Source organism: Wyeomyia smithii, chromosome 1 (genome assembly GCF_029784165.1).
Source record: "Wyeomyia smithii strain HCP4-BCI-WySm-NY-G18 chromosome 1, ASM2978416v1, whole genome shotgun sequence".
NCBI lineage: Eukaryota > Metazoa > Arthropoda > Insecta > Diptera > Culicidae > Wyeomyia > Wyeomyia smithii.
Genome location: NC_073694.1, coordinates 114,852,832 through 114,873,006, shown reverse-complemented (window position 1 = coordinate 114,873,006; position 20,175 = coordinate 114,852,832). Strand labels below are relative to the sequence as shown.

The following is a 20,175-nucleotide window of genomic DNA, read 5'->3' as shown; positions in this document are numbered from 1 at the left end:
AGAGTTCCATATGTGAATGCTCAAGCTTGAGTAAATTTCAAATGGAGTTCTAATCCATAATGAATTAAAGTCAAATAACCATGATATAACTAAAAGTATGTTATATTCAACTGTATGTTCATGAGGTAGAACATTTAAATTTCCATGAGTTCTGAAAACTGTTGCATGAATTCCTGGCTTGGAAATGAATGTTGGGACTCATTTGCCTTTATTTTTTCTTCATATAGAAAAAATAAAAGCATATCAGTCTCCACGCAGTCTAAGACGGTCAATACATTTATTATTATATATTATTGTATCTGTTATGAGAACAGTTTATTTCAATCCAACATTTTTGAATCATACGAATTGCAATATAGCGATTGAATTTCAACGGATTGTAACATGAACCGGTGCGTCATTAAGGCGTCGTACACAAATTACGTTACGCTAAAAATCTAGATTTCAGTCCCCCTCCCCCCCCCCCCCTATGTAACGATAGGTAACGTTCGACATGACTCCCCCCCTAAAATTACGTAACGCTGATCAGTCTGACTCCCCTCCAAAATTTCCGATTTCGAGCAAACATCACAGTTACGTAACTGTCTCTGCTACCCCCCCCCCCCTTCTCTCTACGTAACAATAAGTAACGCAGACTCAACCCCCCCCCCCTTCATGCGTTACGTAATTTGTGTCCGACGCCTTACCAAATACTAAATAGAGTCTGTTATGAAAATCCTAAAGAGTCCACGAAGAATTGATGCAAACCGTAAAACTATATCCTGAACACTTTAACCCATTCCCGGTGGATTCTGATATTTGATTTGAATTTAACAATTATACTAAATACTACAAGGTATACAGCCTTAGGGTTGTATGAAATGGTGACGTGGGACTAAACATTGTAATTAAGGGATTTTTTGTTACAAAATATACAGAGTCTGCAGACAGAATGAATGTGTTTTCGCAGCGACTCACGTATTTTTATTTTAGGCCTCCCCTGGAAATCAATTTTTGAAATATATTCAACAACACTCGAAAGAATATCGTTTATATCTGACGCTATTATGCCTGTAGTATTTTTTTGGGCAAACAACATGTATTTGACAAGGCACAAGCGCTTGTTCGTGGCATCGTGCTTGTTGAAGAGGCACCAAGAATTTCTCGTAATGCGTTAAATTCAGAATTAACTCTATATCCTCAAAAACCAAATCCAACTTACGTTATCATAATGAATGGTTTTGTCTCATTTAACTCATATTAAATCAAATCTATAATATGGATCTTTCTTTTAAAATAATATATAAGCCCTTTTTTTTCTCTGTGTGGACTCATTACTGCGACCAGAGACATTTTGATCTATTGTGATATTGCCCAGGTGTTTTCTGTACTCCGCACTTCATATTATTGGCAGTATCACTATTGAAGTGAATGATACGCTTTTTTTTTTATTTATATCCGTGCTTGTGTGTGAGAGTTTACCCTTACATTTCAAGCTTACTGCTCTACTATACCGAGCCTCTTTTCTATCCTACCAATATCGCCAAATTACAATTGCCTGAACTGAGGCTACACCTAACGTTCCTCTCTGGCCAGTTTTATTCTAAGAGGGACTTATTATGTCAAGAGGAAGGAGTCTTATCGAAACCTCGTTCCTCGTGCCAATATCGCCAATTACAATTCCCTGTAGAGGGTAAATATTTCTGAATCAGTTTTATTATAAGAAGGACTTATTTCGTCAAGAGGAAGGAGTCTTATCGAACCTCGTTCCTCCTACCAACACCGCGTCACAATCACAATTCCCTGAAGAGGCACTCAATGCTTCACCTCTGGTCAGGTTTATTATAAGTAGGACTTATATTTTTGTCAAGAGGAAGGAGTCGTATCGAAACCTCGTTCCTCCAGCCAAGACCGCGTCATAATTACAATTCCCTGAAGAGAACTATTATACGTTACTCAGAACAGTTTTATTATAAGAGGGACTTTTTTGTTAGGATGAAAGTCAGCAAGGGTACTATAGAATTCAGCTTGAAGGAAGGGTATGTAGTAGAGAGCCTGAGAATGAACCCATGTTAAAGTCCTTTGACAACCAAATGGCCTGATTCTACTAAGATTCGAACCCACGGCCACTCGCTTATCAAAGCGGACTCTGTAACCTTGCGGCTACGAAGCTCTCTGATATAAGCCCTTACAAAGGTTCATTAATTGGCAAACATAAAAAGATATTTTAAACAAAATTTAAAAAAAAGTTCCAGCAAAAATTCGTAGCAATCCACAATTACATTTTTGTTTTTTGCTTGACAATTTTTTTCATTTGCCTATAACTATATTCGCGGTATTACGAAGACAGCTAATATACGTTTATTATGGTAAAGCTTAGAATAATAATATATCATCTAACAATTTTGAAATGTAAACAAAGATTCTGAATGAATCTTAGTAAATAAACAAAAAATTCAATTGCTTATTCGTAGGCCCTTACTCTTCTATAAATGTATATATTTAGGAATTTACTCTTTGGATACTATCCGGTCACGATTATTTAGTGAATATCGAAGATAAAATTGAATAAAAATCCGTTGCAAAAATTTACAATCATATTTAATTAATTTATGGTAATCATATTTATGGGATAAACTTTTAATCACCATCAACAGCAGCATTGCAGTTTTTCCTCGATTGCACACGTATAGAAATGTACGAACAAAAGTGTACCACTGCAATACGAATAGTACCGCTGCAGTACGAATAGAAATGTACGAATAGACGAGTACCGCTGCAATAATAGACGATGAGAGACCTGCGGTTCTTCACTCCACTGGTACTGTTGCTTTTACCGGCATGTTTTCTTTCAAGACATCAGTTTTTTTTAGGTTCTGAGAGCAGGATTAGAAATTGTTAGAGAATAGGGATTGTTTCAAACTTTTTGGAAAACTTTTACCTTCGAGACATCATATTAGTTTAAGCTCATGGAAGCAATAACAAATTGACCTATTGGGACGGGGAGACTCTTTCAATTTTTATTTCGATATTGATACAGAGAATATCACAGGGATCGGATGGTGTCCATTCACGTCGTCTGTGCTAGGAATGCTCGCAGTAATTGGTTCATTATTCGCGTAAATTTGTTATTGAAACTTTTTATCAATTTTACCGCTTAGCAATGAAATTAGAGTGATAACTAGCATATTACAAAATTGTTATACATTTTATCTATCCAACAACATATTGATTATTGTTATCCATCATGCTGTTATTAACGTTTGAAATCTGGCGCAACATTTGCCAGTTTCATTTTCAATTTAACAGAATGCATCCCAGTATAGTTAACAAAGACGTAGTCCCACATCAAAAAATCCAGTATGGTTAGAGAAAAGATTAATCTTTATTATGCACACAATTAGTGTAAATTGTGCATATATGGACATATGGTTGATGAGTAATAAAGATTTAAAGTTCATTTTCAGGCAAAACTAATTTTTCTCCGCCGGGATTGGATTAATTCCACTCATTCCAGATGCTGAGAAGGATTTCTGGAATCAGTTACCAGAAAAAACTTCACTTCTACTTTCGATTTTTTTCAAACATACACATTAGTTTCAATCAGTTTCAATGTCTCTAGCTTATTTTTGATTAAACACTGCAAACATGAACTGTGTTTAATTTATTTAAGTCAATGATATTTTTATGTGAACACATTTCTTCCAACTGATAAAAAATATGAAGCGTTGTTTCAAAAGACAATTGAATATATACGTAGGATGGGACTAATATGCCTTTATTATCAATATGGGACAGGCAAGGTTTAATATTTATCCTGTATTTTTCAGAGCAAACCTTCAAATTTCATCATGGGAAACGAAAATTTGAACAAAACTAGAAACATTAACAGCATAAACTAAAATTTGCCTAAAGGACTCCTATGCTTTTATGGGCAGCGTAGGCATGTCTACTCTGTATCACCTCGGAACTTAAAAGGAAAGACCGAGGTCCCATCACCTGACAGTTCAGACACTTCCACCGCAGATCGTACTCTTTTAAGGCGCTATATGACGCAGTGATGCCACATTTTCATCTGTATTTCGAACCTCAGATCTTGTCACCTTGGTGAAATTTCAAAAAATCTGTATGAAAATGTATGTTCAACATATATCCGGTGTCTCATTTATGCACACGCTTACGTTTAACATATTATTATAATAAAACCTCCAACACACTCAACAGCTTTCGAGTTCATTTTCGTTTTTCAACTATATCAAGAAGTTTAATTCGTGACCCCATGGAAACCAAAAAAATCTGTATAATTCTGTATTATTTCCAGGAAATCTGTAATCTGTATATACAGGTATCTGTACGAAAATTATGCAAAAAATCTGTATAAATACAGATAAATCTGTATATGTGGCATCACTGCTTTGACGGCTGTCGAGCTCCCTTCGGGATCAGTATCAACCAGGACGGCACTTAACACCAATGAAAAAAAAAATTGCAACACTTCCTACCTTGACAAACTTCCAACCACTTCCTACCTAGACAAACGAACGAATGAAAATTTCAGCGTTCAAAACGCGGAGAACATTAAAACAACGTGCGGTTCCACCTAATTCACTTGTTATTGATTTCTGATTATTTTTGTCTTCATGTTTTGTCAAATAAATTTCTTTTTGAGCGTCTTAGTAGAATGTAATTGAATATTGAGAATAGGCTATGTTGCCATTTAATTCTACTACAAAAAATCGAATACCCTTTAATCGAATACCGTCCGCAGATACGTATTTCGGTTGCTACATACAACCATCATCAGTGCTTATGTGGACTGTTGAAGAGCATAACTGAGTAACCCCCTTTGATTAAAGGGTATTCGATTTTTTGTAGTAGAAGTAAATGGTAACATAACCTATTCTCAATCTTTATGCTTTGTAGTTTTTTTGTCTGTGTATATGGTTTTCTGGGATTCGCTTACAGATGGTCCGCGTTTGTCCCTCTGAATTAGTAGTGTTTCAAAAATTTGAAATCGGAGAAAGCTTCTGTTATTTCAGAAAAGTTTTCCTCTGTCCGTTAATTTTTTAAAATTAGGAAAATGTTAAAATTACTTACGTTTATTTGAAAACTATGTCTCGATATTCGTGCGAGTTAGTTGTTCCTGAAGGTCCCTGAAACGGAACTTTTTTTTTCGTCGGTGGTTGTAACTAGTTTTTCTCACTACACGATGTACGTTTGCGAAGGCCAGATGGCCAAAAAGACTATTTTAGCTCGCGACGTTTATGGAAAATCCGCACGACTGCGCTAATTAAATTCACATCCAAAGTTCGGGTGTTTTTGAAAAATATAAAGAAGTCTTTCTCACTCCTTGGTTGAACTAGAGTGATTTTTTTTATTTTCTGAAACTTATTTCTACCCTGGCTAACCTGTTGCTTGTCTCTACGTCAGTAGATTCCGTTCAAGCTATACGATGGTGTGATCAACGTTTAGGCTGCCGTTGCGTGCTGTGTCGACAACTGCATTAACGGCGTCTGTTAGCCGTCGAAGTCCGATGGTCGTGGTGCCCGATGGGCTTCTCTCGTATTTTTTCGCTACCTTGCTCCACGTTTTCAAATGATGAAAGGTGTGGGCAAGCGTGAAAATATTATTAGATATGCATAGATATATATCTCTAATTATCGCTGTGTGATACAAAACTGTAATTTGCTTTTTTCTTTTCAGAATCCCAAATACGTTCAGCATTGTAATGAACATTCATTATCGAAATGAATTCAAAGAGTGGAAATTTACCTTCCGCATCACGTAATCCAGCGTATAATGCCGCAGCTTTAGAAATAATTAAAAATGACTTGAAGTCATATGAGGCCGGACATGGTATTCCACAGGTATAAATATTATTCAAATATATAAATAATTATTTATATTTATAATTAATTCTTGATTTTACTGGGGAATGCCACTTTGAGGGGCTGACTACAGGGCTGGCAGAGAGTCACTTTTAAGGGATTTTGTCACTTTTTTTTAGCTAAGTCACTCATTCACAGCATTTGATCACTCGTGAGTTGCCCGCGATTGATCAAAATCAGCTGGAATTGCACAAGGAACCTTTAAAATGATGCTTGGGCAGTAGCGTAGCGTGATCGGGTGACACTCGGGGCGGAAAATTTGGATGTCACCCCTTACCCCCTGGGTGTCGCCCCCACCTGGTTGCAGTGAAATCATCTTGTTATCCAAAAATGTGAGAGTTGGCACGTTCGTTTTTAGTTGCTCTGAATCTACCCATTTTTGAAAAGTTGGTTGAGGTTATATTCTTAGAAGTAAACTTATATAATTTTTCGAGAGTTTCACCCCGACCTCCACCTAATTGATTCTTTTGACAGGTATGAAAATTTTTCTCGCGGGTGTAACCTTCTAGATGGTGACACCCGGGGGGGGGGGGGGACCGCCCCGCTCAGCCACCAACATTGGATTGAAAATAGCAACCTGAGCAATATGTATGGTAGGGCCCCACGGGAATCTGCTACGGTACGACCATTTCGGGAACAACTCATCAGTTGGACTGATGTTATTGGTGGCCATATAGGTCCCTACGGGAATATGCTTCAGTATGGCCATTTCGCGGACAACTCATCAGTTGGGCTCGAAATGCATGTAAATCAACTCCAATTCAAAGACAACTCGGCAAATGGACTCAGAAAGTATAAACCTGGCCGCGGAGATCCGGATTTACAGGAACCATATGGAAGAACCAGTCGTTGATCTTTATGGCACGTATACTGAAATTAGACAAATTTTTTCATCCGTGTCAAGTTCAAAAATTTGAATTGAAGAAGCAAGAAGCAATTCATTTTTGTGGGTACCCTACCGAGTACTCACGTGTGTTGAAATTGCCGAGTACATAACGATTATGCCGATTATTAACCGCCACAGTCGACAAATAAATTAAAAACTGGAAATCGTAAAATAGGCAGACTCTTTCAGCTGGTCCCTCAACGATGCTGGTCTAACAAGCCAGTCGTCATATGTTCGATTTCCGGCTTGGGAGAAGACTATTTTTTTCCTGTTGGAGGGTTTTTTTGGACCACTGCGTCCATTTATTATGGTATGCCTCAGTTTGGTGTACTGCGCTTCAAGCTTGTCTACCACTTATTGAGAAAGTGATAGACGGCGAGCTATAACGAGATAGGTGCCAATCGGAATAACTTGTTTTATGAAACCAGTTACCCTGACTGGTGGCGCAGACCAGATTTCCTTGGGTTCTAGGAAGTCCTTATAGAAGTGTTATTAATCTTTTTGATTGGTTAAGAGATTTCACTGTCTTCCAATTGGCTGTAATCTCTCGTTGTTCTCATTTCTTTAGCTCAGCCTTCAGGACACAGTCTGAGATACCACAAAACGGTTCTGGACCAATGAAGGTTGATTAAGAACCAAATCTGGCGAGTTCATCTGCAACTTTATTGCCCTTTGTTTCGCAGTGACCAAGAATCCAGTAAAGATTTACAGAATTCAACTGGCTCATCTGTTGTAGAAGGCAAATGCAGTCCCAGACAAAACTAGACATGCACTTGTAGGCTTTCAGGGCCTTAAGTGCCGCTTGACTGTCCGAGAAAATGCAGATGTTGGCGTGTCTATACTTGCTTTTCAGACAGATAATTGCACATTCTATAATGGCGGCTATTACAGTCTGGAAGACAAAAAATGCCGATTTGTCATGGGTTTACCATTAATCGCACTGATGAAACTACCCATGCATCATCAATCATAGTAACCCATGAGTTAGCAATAAAAATTGATAGCTCTATCAGTCAAACTCTAACTGTGATGACAAAAAAGTAAAGCTTTTCCGTTCAGAAGTGCTTGCGTTCAAAGAACGGTACCCCGCCGCGTCAAAAACGAACATCGTGCGGCACTTTTTGGACGCCGGGTTTTCCCGTTCCAGCATCTACAACATCTTGGCACTATTTGACAACGATCAGAGCATCGAAAGAAAGCTCGGTTCCGGACGGCCCACGACTTTGAGCGACAAGAAGCTTCAAAGGATGCTGTAGAGGAAGACCGAGGGAAATTGCTAAATCGCTGCGTGCACTTTTCCGGGAGGTTGGTGCATGCGGTAAAACAGTGAAAAAGTATCTGGAGAACATGGACATACATGTCAGGAAGCGGCAGTCCCGTCCACTGGTCTCGGAGCTGCAGGCAACGACGCAGCGACAGCGATTGAATAAGATGATCAAGTCGATTTTCCCGGCGAATCTTGACGTGGCAGTGGTGATAGCGAAAAGACGTATCCCACTCTGGATGGCAACGAATGGCAGGGAACTTCGTATTTCACTTCTCCCACGAAGGAAGTGAGTTCCGAGGTGAAATTTATTTCACACACCAAGTTCCCCAAGAAGGTGCTGCTGTGGCTGACAATCAACGAGACATCCCAAAGCCGCTCTTCTTCGCTCCGGGCTGGCCGTGAACGGGGAAATTTATAGTACGAAGTGCCAGCCAGAAGTTGCGTCGTTCATCAAGAAATACCATAAGGGCGAAGACACGGTTTTCTGGCCGGATTTGGCGTCGGCCCACTACTAGAAGCGATCGTTGGAGGAGATGGAGCGGCTGAATATCGATGTGGAACCGAAGTCGGCGAAACCGCCCAGCGTCCCCCAACTGCGTCCCATCGAGAATTTGTGGGCAAACTTTAAGCACAAGATCTATTCCAACAATTTTGTCGCGAAAACGGAGGAGGAATTAATTTAAAAAAAAAAACGAAGAAAGAGCTTAAAAACATTCCAACACGCATGTTTTCGTCCGCAATGGCGAATATTCCGGTTAACTGCCGGAAGACCGCACGCAAGGACGTGATATTTTTTTGCGAAGAAGCTATCACAACTATATTTTTGTTCTAGAACCGTACACTCCCGCCCCTGTTACGATCCCCGTTTTGGAACCGTCAGTATAGAACTTGATCGATCCATTTCGAACGCTAGGTCCTCCCGCATCCCATATTGAGCAAGAGGGTTTATATACTGAGTATGGGATGTCGTAGTTGGATCCAGGTTTCATTCAACCACTGTACATGTTCGTTGCTGGTTCAACAGGTAGGAGATTCAAGATCTTCAAGTGAGCTATCTTATCCCCGTCTAGTATCATCTTTTGTTGTTTGAGCTTATGTGCACTTTTCTTGACCTCTAGTAGAACGTGTTGATTTAAAGGAAGTAAATGCAGGATAGCTTCTAATGCTTTAGAGGGTGTACTCCGCATTGCTCCGGCAGTGGCAATACAAGCTAGCCACTGGAGTTTATTTAGCTCTTCCTCGTTGCCGTGGTCATCTTGGTTTTTGGCCCCCATACTAACGAAACGAGAAGACTGTTAGTGCCAGTAGAATCGTAGCGCTAGCCTCGCAATTGTCCTGTACACTAAACAGTTGGCTGCGAAGTCTATGTCAAATGAACAGAACAGAAAGAGCCTAGTTCGGTTCTAATTCTTAGTAAGAAAAAGAACATAGGCATACGAATGCTATGATAGGCTTACTTGGTTTATGATGATAGCATATCACATTGTGAGCAAATTAAAAAAAAAATGGTTGCGTTCAAGGATTTGTTTGAACACAACTTTGAACGAAAATATGCAAAATTATGAAATGAACTCTAGAATCAGCAATTTTCCCCGTTATTAACGATGCCATAAATTGGTTTTGCGAATGATAAATAAAAGTGTACATTTAACAAAAATAAATAAATCATGCCACGTGACAACCCAAAAAGTTTGATGTTTTATACGAAAAGTGTAGCCTTTCGTGAAGATGAATGGCATGTTCAGAACGGCATTTTTTGCATAATATCATCAAGGGGTATTATCCACAAAAAAAATTGTTTTTGCCATTTTTTTTATTGGCCTACATCATGCTGAAACTATTCTAGAATCAAAATCTACATCGCCCAAGTACAGATCTAAACTCAAAGTACGTTCAAATCAATTTTTACCGAACAACTTTTATGCTCCAAATTCACATTTTTCGTTTAATCTGGCGATGCTCGGTTTAGTAAACTAGTAGAAGTTACCTATGATCGATATTGTGTTTCAAATTTAAAGTATAGAGGTCGCTACATCAAATTTCGACCGTTACAGCGTCTCTACAGCATGTGTTTACTCACAATTTCCCTTTGTTTAGTCAATCAGCCGTTTTCGTTGTGTACGTTCTCTCTTTGAATTTTTATTTACTTTTTAACTGTGAGTTATATTCAAATGTACTTAAATATGAGTGACAAGGTGTACAGTGGCCACAAAAGCAGTAAAAGAAGAAGTACCAGAACAACCCGGAGTAAAGTAACCGACACCCGCATAACCGCCATGCGTTCAAAGGCGATTCGGAGTACGTTAGTACCTCGGCGAAAAAAATTAAGACTTCTGATTTAAAGCGTGATCTCGATGTTGATAGGGATTTCTGCTACTGTTTCATACATTTTTCGCTGTATTTACAGCCTTTTCTGAATTAGGAGTGTGTAAAAAATGTAATAGTGATGTGCGGTTTCCAAGGTCCAAGCATGTACGAGTTTTGCGTGGGATCGGACGCCAACCGCGTCAAAGTCGCTGAGCATCGCATGTCCGATATCGCGAAAGAGTTTAGGCGCAGCCTTACATCAGAAAAAAAAGGAAGAAGAGGCAAATAAGGCCCAAGAAGGACAATTTTTACGGCGCAGGGATAGCTGACTGATGGTTAGAAAAAAATTATTAGGGGCTTTATTATTGCGATTCTTAAGATTTAAAGCATGTAGAAACTTTAAACGTGTTTTTTCTCAAAACCATGTTTTCAAAATCGGCGAGCAGTAGAACTAAAAAAGTTTACGTCCGAGTGACTTGAAATTTTCACTGTAGCTTCTTCATTAGATTATCTATTGAAGTATACACGACTTTAGCGAACAACATCAAAATATATAAATAATTAAAGTCAATTTTTTTGTCGAAAAATAATTTTTCTCCAAACCGTTGCCAATTTGCGAAGAAAAATTTTAGAAATATAATCATGTGTACTTCACTAGCGACACTTATGTAGATAATGAGAATATTATTGTTTTGGTGATAGGTGTAGTTGGACATGACTTTTACTGCTCGCCGCGGAACAACTTTTAAAAAAAGCGGTTTACGGCAATCGCTGCACAGCTGCCATGTTGTAACAGCAAAGCAAAAATAAATTTTTTTCTACTCTGCAAGAGTTGCTTAATCCAATGATATATTATTTATATGCCTTACATCTTAAATGTCCTTTAAAAAAATCAAGAAAAAGCCTTGTTTTTTTGGACGCTTGGTGGATATTACCCCTTAACAGATGCTGGAACATCTCTCCAAATACTCAAACGCCATTACGATTGCAGCATCCCATGTAGAATTGCTTTCGCGCGAAGATAAATTTCAAAACCTTGTAAATTTGAAAATGCTGTATCTCTTGAACGCTACCTTTTTTGCTGATAAGTGTTAAATCGTCTGTTAAAAAATAACATCAAAATACCTTCAAAATAATCTTCAAATATTCCTAAATGAATAGCCAAAATACCCGAGCACTTCACTTTACTCTAAACATCCGAAGAATAAATCACAAAAATTCATTATTTTTCTACCTTCCAGAGTGGGGTCCCCCTTAAACCTAAACTTTGTTGTAAATGTTGATTATTGCGATTTTTTTTGCTGAAACTTGTTGATGATGAGTTTGTTTGACATATCTTTTCATGTTTCTTTATTAGTGAGCCTATGTAACAGCTTCTATTTTTTGATTTGTTGGAAATTCAGTCTTATTGAATATGCTGTCAATATAACTAAAAACTTCGTCGAATTATCCCTGCAAATTTGTAAGACGTTGTGGCAAAGTCGAAAAGATAATCTATTTCAGAGAATGATCAAATGCAGCAAGTTAACGAATCGTAAAAACCTGCAGATTGTGGCTAAAATGAAACTTGATCATACCTTAGACAGATGAATACCGTGATAGGCTTGTTTGATTTCATATATACTATATTATGATCAAATTAAGAGAATTAGTCATGATGATGGATTTTGGGTGCCTTGAATGAAAAAAAGTAAAATTATGGAGTTGAATCCTGAATCAGCATTTTATTTTACAATTTCACCGATGCCACAGAATAGTTTCGAAATTCTAATGATAGGTAATGTCATACAATTACAAAAGATAACAAATCATGGCATTTACTTAATTATCACCTTAGTTCAGAGGAATAAAATTTTAATTAAATATTCATTTTCTACGGAATTACAGCGGCTCGCAGTAGTCACGATAACATTCCTGGCCGGTTTCACAATATATATATTTCACGGCATATGTTTTTACATGCACGAAAACGATTTCAACGACAGTAATAAGCAATCATTAAAGCATGAAATCTCACACATTTCTGTTTTTAGTACACTGTCGAAATATAACGTTGTTGTCATTGAGAAATGACACCAAGGTTAAAATTCCGAGACCATTTTATTGCAAGCAAATCGACCTGTTATAAACATCTGGTCCTATGATGGAGCGCATATGAAGTTTTGATGACTGCAATAAACCTGGGCCAACTAGCCATTGCACATGTATATAGCTGTTGTTAAAAGGTTGTTGTAGCCACGTGGTCGGCATTGAGAGTTTTATGTTTTGGTTGTATCTAGCACTTGAAATCTTAGATATAATCTATTTCGTTACTTGGGAATACTCGAAAGAACTTTGTTTAAACATGACGATATTGTGCCTGTAGTGTTTTATTGTGCAAACAACATTTAATTGACAAGGTGTTATTTCGGATCGTAGAGTAAGAGCCCGAGCTGATGTTTAATAGCAGTTTATTAGTAGAAAAAGCTTCAAAAAAATCAGTGAACCCTACACACGTGTATCCGAAAAACTGTATTGATTTTATATGACTTATCTGCGCTATCTGCAGCAGAAATTCTAGGATATTCAAATATATTTCACTAAACGAAATCTCGAATAAATTCTCTGAGCTAACCTACTCTACTTTCACATCTGATGTTGTCTTCTCAAAGACCAAAAAAGATAAGCTGATCCTCGATCAGCGATCACGGCATTAACCGTTTATTAACGGCGGCAAAGTTGCCAGTTCCTTTACTTCCTTGGTAACGTTCTCCCCTCGATGGAACTGGTGAGCATTCCCGGTTTCATCAGACACTTCCAAAATAGCCAACTTTGCCACATGCCGACGCTTTCCTCAAACCACTTCGTCCGTTTAGTTATAGTTGGTAAGTAGTCTAGGACCCATCGTTTCCAAAATCGGCCCAAAAGCTTTTGGATTTGACATCACGATCGTTTTAATAGAGAACATTCATTCGCTGCAGCTGCTGTTGGCTGACGTATTCCTGATGAGCTACCGAGCAGAAAGTGATTTGGCGTAAGGGATTCTTGTTCAGCCGAATCTATGGGTAAATACGTCAGCGGGCGGCTGATAACTATGGATTCTGCCTCGATGACTATGGTTAAAAGTTCTTCATCGGAAATATTCTCACTATCACACGTAGCGCCAAGTGCTGTTCTGACGGAACGAACCAATCGTTCCCAGGATCCCCCAATATGGGGGGCTGAGGGTGGATTGAACTTTCAATTTGTTGTCGTACTGGTGAACGTTGCTTCCAGGCCCTGTTCAATTTTTTCTCGCAGTAATCTTTCTGCGCCTTGAAAATTAGTTCCGTTGTCGCTGTAAACTTCGACCGGGAACCCTCTGCGACAAACGAATCTGCGGACAGCCAAAATACACGATACCGTGCTTAAGTTGCTTCGACGTGTACAGCAAGAATAGTTAAGCACGTAAATAACGCAATCCAGCGTTTTACGTGGCTGCGTCCAAGCTTGACAGTGATGGGGCCAAAACAATCAAGCCCAACGTAGCTAAAGGGTCGGGCGAATGAAGAACCTAGCTTTTGGCAGAGGCGACATCAGCGGAACTTTTGGTTTCGCTTTGCGTATCGACAAAGTTGACAACTCGTACTTCTCTTCTTAACTAAGGCTCGAAGCTTCGGAATATAGTAATGTTAACGTAGTTCGTTCATTACCGTCTCGTTGTTACCGTGGTATAATTTTTGGTGTTGTTCATCTACGATCAGAGCTGTTAACCTGTTGTGATAAGAAAGAATGATAGGATACTTAACGGTAGATGGTGCTGGTCGAGCCGCTTCAGTTCGACCATCAACTCTCAGGACACCATTCTTATCCATCATTGGAGTCAGCGTATATATGCTGCTGGGTTTTTCGATCGGCTTTCGTTGAGTTGCTGGAAGAGTCATGTTGTGTTTCAACGTTGCAACTTCACCTGGGTAAGATTGCCACTGGGACATTGCAAATAAAGATTGCTCGGCTTGTCGTAATTCTGCTGAGGACAGGCATTTCGATCGTTGGCTCTCTGATGGCTTCTGTCTTCGAGTATATTTTATAAACCGGTGCACATACGCCATTGCCCTGAGCAAACGATTGTATTTAGAAAAACGTTGAAAGTCTATAACTGGCACCCGTCCGACCAATCCCCTATGAGCGTAGCACGCTCTAAGCTCCTAAGCTCGTCAATTGGAACGGGTTGCTTTTGTTGTGGCCATTCTGCTTCATGTTTGTACAGGAATTCTGGGCCAGAGTACCAAATGCTGTTAGCCTTGAAGTAAGAACCAGATCCCCACTTTGTCGCTTCATCGGCGGGATTTTGTTTAGAAGGGACCCAGCGCCATTCATTTCTATCAGTCAACTCCAAAATTTCTGCAACTCGGAAAGACACGTACGGTCGGAATCGTCGAGGGTCTGAATTTATCCAACTCAGTGCGGTGCTTGAGTCAGTCCAAAGGAAATGTTTGGATATCTTTAGGGAATGCCCATTCTTCACAAACTGATTTAGACGTGCTCCTTGTGTGCACGCCTGAAGTTCTAATCTCGGTATCGTGACTGGTTTTAACGTCGCAACCCTGGATTTGGCCATGACCAACGCCACTTCGACATTTCCTTCTAAATTCACAACTCGCAAATACGATACGCTGCAGTACGCTAATTGGCTAGCATCTGTGAACGTATGAAGTTGAACTTGTTCGAGGGAGTTTGTGTTTCTAAAATAGCACCTGGGAATTCGAACCGTGTCGATATACTTTAACATTGCAACCCATGTTTTCCAATGTACGAAAATATCATCTGTCACGCATTCGTCCCAGCCGATCCGCGCGCACCAGGTTTCTTGAACTAACATTTTTCCTAAAACAATGTATGGTGCTGATAAGCCTAGTGGATCAAATAGAGTCATCACGCTGCGTAAAATCTGTCGTTTAGTGGGCCATCCCAGTCAACCATAAATCGTATATCAATGTATGAAAACTATCGCAAATGTAGCTCAACGAAGTCGAAATCGTATAACATGCTTTTTATCATGCGCGGAAATTCATCTTTAATTGTATATCATGATGAAGTCTTACCGATTTACGATTGTAAGCTTAGAGTTGTAAAACAGTGTGAAACAAATCACTTTCTATCGGATATTATCGTATATAAATACCTATATCAATAAATTGCATACCATTATTCCTCAGTACGTATATCGCCTCCAAAATAGTACGTATATGCTGTTTTCGCGCATCAATTGCGAGTTTGTATGATATATATGAGTGCGGATATTGGAATCAAAACATTATTATACGTATGAAAATGTTGACTGAGATTCGATCATCATCATAACGTCGCTCCTAATTGTAGTTGGGAACTTGAACTCGTCAGTGTCGGTTGCCCACAAGATTCTTAATACTCGTTCCGATTGGCTATTCTTTTCCGGATGTAAGTGCTTGGTTGCATTGTCTATCTTTTCTCCGAGCTGTTCCAAAACCGACAGATCGTTCGAACACCAATTGCGTATGTTGAAGCCACCGTGTTGATGGATCGCCTTGATTTCCAAAGCCGTTTGATATGCCTCCTCAGCAGTTTGAAAACTATCAAGGTAATCATCCACGTAGTGTCGGTGGACGATTCCTTCAACCGCTCTCGGGAACTTTTCAACGAATCGTTTAGCGTTAACATTTTTAACGTAGAGCGCTGTTGCCAGTGAACAGGCCGAGCCGAACGTTGCCACGTCCATAGTGTAAACTTCTGGCTGCTTAGTGGGATCGTCCCGCCACAAGAATCGCTGCGCACTACGATCCTACTCTCGTATACCAATTTGATGGTACATCTCCTTTATATCACTACTCACCGCCACTGGATACTGTCGAAAGAGGAACATCACAGCCGGAAGCAATGTATTCTCGTCGGGACCTTTGAGTAACCACGAATTTAGTGATACACCGTCTACTTTCGCGGACGCATCCCAAATCAGTCTCACTTTACCTGGCTTCTTTGCATTAATTACCACCCCCCATGGCAGAAACCAGGTTCGACGAGGGTTAGCATTTTTTCAACTGTTCTGGTGTCGTGAGATGTACATAACCTTTGTCCTGATATTCTTTAATCTGACTACGTACATTCACGCTCAATGAAGGACCGCCATTCGTCTCTCTAAGCATTTTAGTCTCTGTAAAGCCATTGGTAAGCTGTCTGGAAATTCAACTACATCGCATTTCCACAGTAATCCCTACTCATATCGATCCTTGGTAAGAACCGTTGTGCTCTCAAGAATGTCATAGGCCCGCCTATCTTCTGCCGATGCCATACTCGCCGATGGCCTCCCGCCAGCATCTTCTAACTTGAAGTAAATCTTCATAGCTTCATCTAGTGAACTAGCCGCCGCATTCACAAATATGATAATTGTACGACGATGTATTTTCTTTGCTGGTGCTCCCATTAACGCACCAACCCAATCTTGTTTTCACCGCCACCGGTTCGCCTTCAACTACTTCACGCATTTTTAATGGAAGTACTACTTTAAGGTTGTCTAGTCCGATTAACAACCGTGGAATCGCGTTGTAATAGCTTCTGATTGGAAGTCCCTTCAAGTGAGCATATTTTTCAACCATACGATCAAAGGGCAGACTTTGCATAGGCAAATTTAAAGATTTAACTGTACAGACTTCTGTCATCAAATATTTTTTGTAGTTTCCCCTACCAGAGATTTGCAACCTCACTCGGCGTGAATCCTTTTCATTTCTTTGCATGTTACCAGTCCACTTCAAACATAAGGGCTGATTATATCCCTCGACTTCCAACTTATCCGCTAAACCTTCTTCCACCATGGTCAACGACGAACCTTTATCTACAAACGCGTAGGTGTCTATCGAATGCTTTCCATTGTAAACAGTTACTGGAACTATACGAAAAAAAAAATGACGGAATCTCAGACTGGCGAGTAAAATGTTCAGCCGGCGGTTGTACTTTAAATGTGGCACCAGATTTGTATGTAGAGTGAAGCAGAGGATGATGGCGTGATTTACACCCATCAATTTCGCACCGTTTGGTGCTTCGGCATGATTTTCGTCCATGTCCGTACAAACATGTCTTACACAGTCCATTACTTTGGACTTTTCTCCAGCGTTCGTCAATGGACAGGGACTGAAAGAACCGACATTCTCGAGCGCGGTGGCCCTCCTTTTTACAAACAGCACATTCGATGCTCCCCGCTGTTGATTGAATTACCGGTTGCTCTTTCCGATTGATCGCGCTCCCCCCGGTTTCAGCGTGTGTCAAATTCTGCTTCTCAGATTTATCAAAACTTGTCGGACAGGATACGCTATAAGCATCGTTAACGATCTCATCCATAAATTGGTTAAACGTTCCTATGTTAACCGCAACAAAGTTTCTTCGGTACGCGGCCCACCGCATTTTGTATTCGACAGGTAATTTAATTACTAAGTCTTTCAGCAAAGTCGGATTGGCAATGTGGTCCAATAAGTTGGACGCAACGATATGGTCATGCAACATCTGAACGAGCATACCAAATTCTTTGATAGTTTCTAACTTATCAGACCTAGGCGAAGGAGCATTTTTTACTTTTATTATTAATGATCCAATTAACATCTCCGATCTTCCAAATCGCATTCGAAGTACTGATTCCCATGCAGGTCCTTTGAGACACTGTTGCAAACGAATCATGTTTTCAACTTCGCTATAGCCACACGCCTCGGTGGTGTAATTGTAGTTGCTAATGAAAACCGGCCAATCCGCCGAATTGCCGCAAAACACCGGTAAGCTGCGTGGTAGGACCTGCCTGGCTGCCAATTGCTGATTTATCAGTCGCTGGTCAGCTTCAGGAGAGTACAACTGCGGGGAATCCAGTGCTTGTCCGGATGCCTTACTCTGTCGCATTTTATCCAACGGAAACCTTTGCTTCGATAGCGTACTCATCATGCCAGTTTCACTGGCATCTGTTCTTTCCTCATCTACTTCTGCCGCATCAGTTTCGTTTGAATCAGAAAATATATCGCCTCCTATACTGTTATTGGGAGTGGCGCAGTGAGATGCACGAGCAAGCGGTTGTCTGTTTATTCTATCGGGGCGATCGTCGACTGTGTATTTAGTGGACGCATTTTTAGGAACAGCGCCAGTCGAAACTCTAGCAGTCGAATGCTCGTGTGGCTGTCCTTTAGAATTTGCTTGCAGCTGACAGTTTCTATTCGCTCTATCAACCTTCTCATCTTCTTTTCATCATCACCTGACGGTTCCGTCTGAAACTTGTGTAGCTACTTGTGAAACTTACCTATCAAATTGGTCGTAGAGGCGAATGCCGCTTATTAGCCGACTCTATAAAGGGTCGTAATCGTCTTATTCAGAATTCAACTGAAAAGATGTATAATTTTTTTACATATGACACTAAGAGCGCCAAGCCGTTCAAGGTCGTATTGAAGGGTCTCACCTTAATTCATTTTAACCGCAGTGAGGTTAAAAATTTGAATTTTTTTGACAAAGCACACGCTATTTATAATGTGCGAGTGATATGGGAATTGTATCGAAAGTTTGGCGGAGGTTAAAAGCATATCACCCAATGCCGTACTTGCCAACGTTATGGCCATGGTTCAAAATTCTGTAACATGGACCAAAAATGTCTTATTTGTGGAGACTCTTCGCACAAAAAGGACACATGTCCTGTGAAAGAGAGTAAAAATTTTCGCTGTGCGAATTGTAACGGCAACCATATGTTAAATTTTTATCAATGCCCAGTCCGTTTAACAATTGTTAAGGCAAGGCAAGGTAAACAAAATTCAATTTCCCAATCAAAACAAAATTCTCCAAGCGTACCAATAACGCCCACTTCTTCTACCTCTCTGCATACTCGTTTAACATATGGACAGGTCTACCTGTAACCGAACATTCTACCGCCAAATGTTGGTAGTTCGAAAATGACCGCTAATATGGGTAAGCAAAACACGCTAGAAAATAATTGTACACCTATTACCCCAGCTAATATTTCTACCGAAAATATGTTTTATAATGTCAACTGCCTGGGGCAGGTAAACTTTCTTTTCTGCAACAAGCAATGTTCGATCTTATGAACGCCATGTTGAAGGCAAAATCAATGTTTGAAGCCATCCAAATAGGTACAAATTTTACAATTAAAATTGTTTCTAATTTGAAATTTAACAATGATTTTAAATAAACCAATCAAAATTTTAAATTGGAATGCTCGTTCATTGAAGGCCAATGAGAATGAGCTTTTTAATTTTTTAACAGTAAATAATGTGCATATTGCAATTATTACTGAAACATTTTTGAAACCTAACATTAAATTAAAATATGATCCCAATTACGTGGTTCATAGATATGATAGGATTCAGGGTTCCGGCGGTGGAGTTGCAATTGTTATTCATCGCCGAATCAAACATCGTGCTCTTCCCCATCTTGAGACGAAAGTTATTGTAACATTGGGAATTAAAGTCCACATTGAACTTGGGATTTTATTTATTGCCGCAGCATATTTACCATTCCAATGCACACGCGAGCACAAAAAATATTTTAAAGGTGATTTACAAAAACTCACCAGAAATCGTTCGAGATTTTTTATAATCGGCGATTTTAACGCTAAACATCGATCATGGAATAATTCTCAAAGTAATTCCAATGACAAAATTTTATTCAATAATTGTTCTTCAGGATACTATTCTATTTTGTCTCCGAATAGTCCTACATGCTTTTCTTCTGTAAGAAACCATTCAACAATTGATTTGGTGCTAACAGATCAAAGTCATGTATGTAGTGATTTGATCACACATGCTGACTTTGATTCTGACCATCTTCCAATAACTTTTTCTTTATCACATGAATCAGTTTTAAACCCTATGAGC

General features: G+C 39.5%; 1 protein-coding gene across 1 annotated transcript in view; it reads left to right on the top strand.

Annotated features, from left to right (window-relative positions):
* The window catches only part of LOC129725987 (serine/threonine-protein kinase Warts), a 487,129-nt gene that overhangs the window by 105,186 nt on the left and 361,768 nt on the right, over positions 1-20,175 (top strand). Inside the window, exon 2 of the mRNA XM_055682534.1 lies at positions 5,683-5,846. Within this exon, the coding sequence (XP_055538509.1) occupies positions 5,727-5,846 (120 nt within the window). The 5' untranslated portion in view covers positions 5,683-5,726. The remainder of the gene's footprint in view (positions 1-5,682; positions 5,847-20,175) is intronic.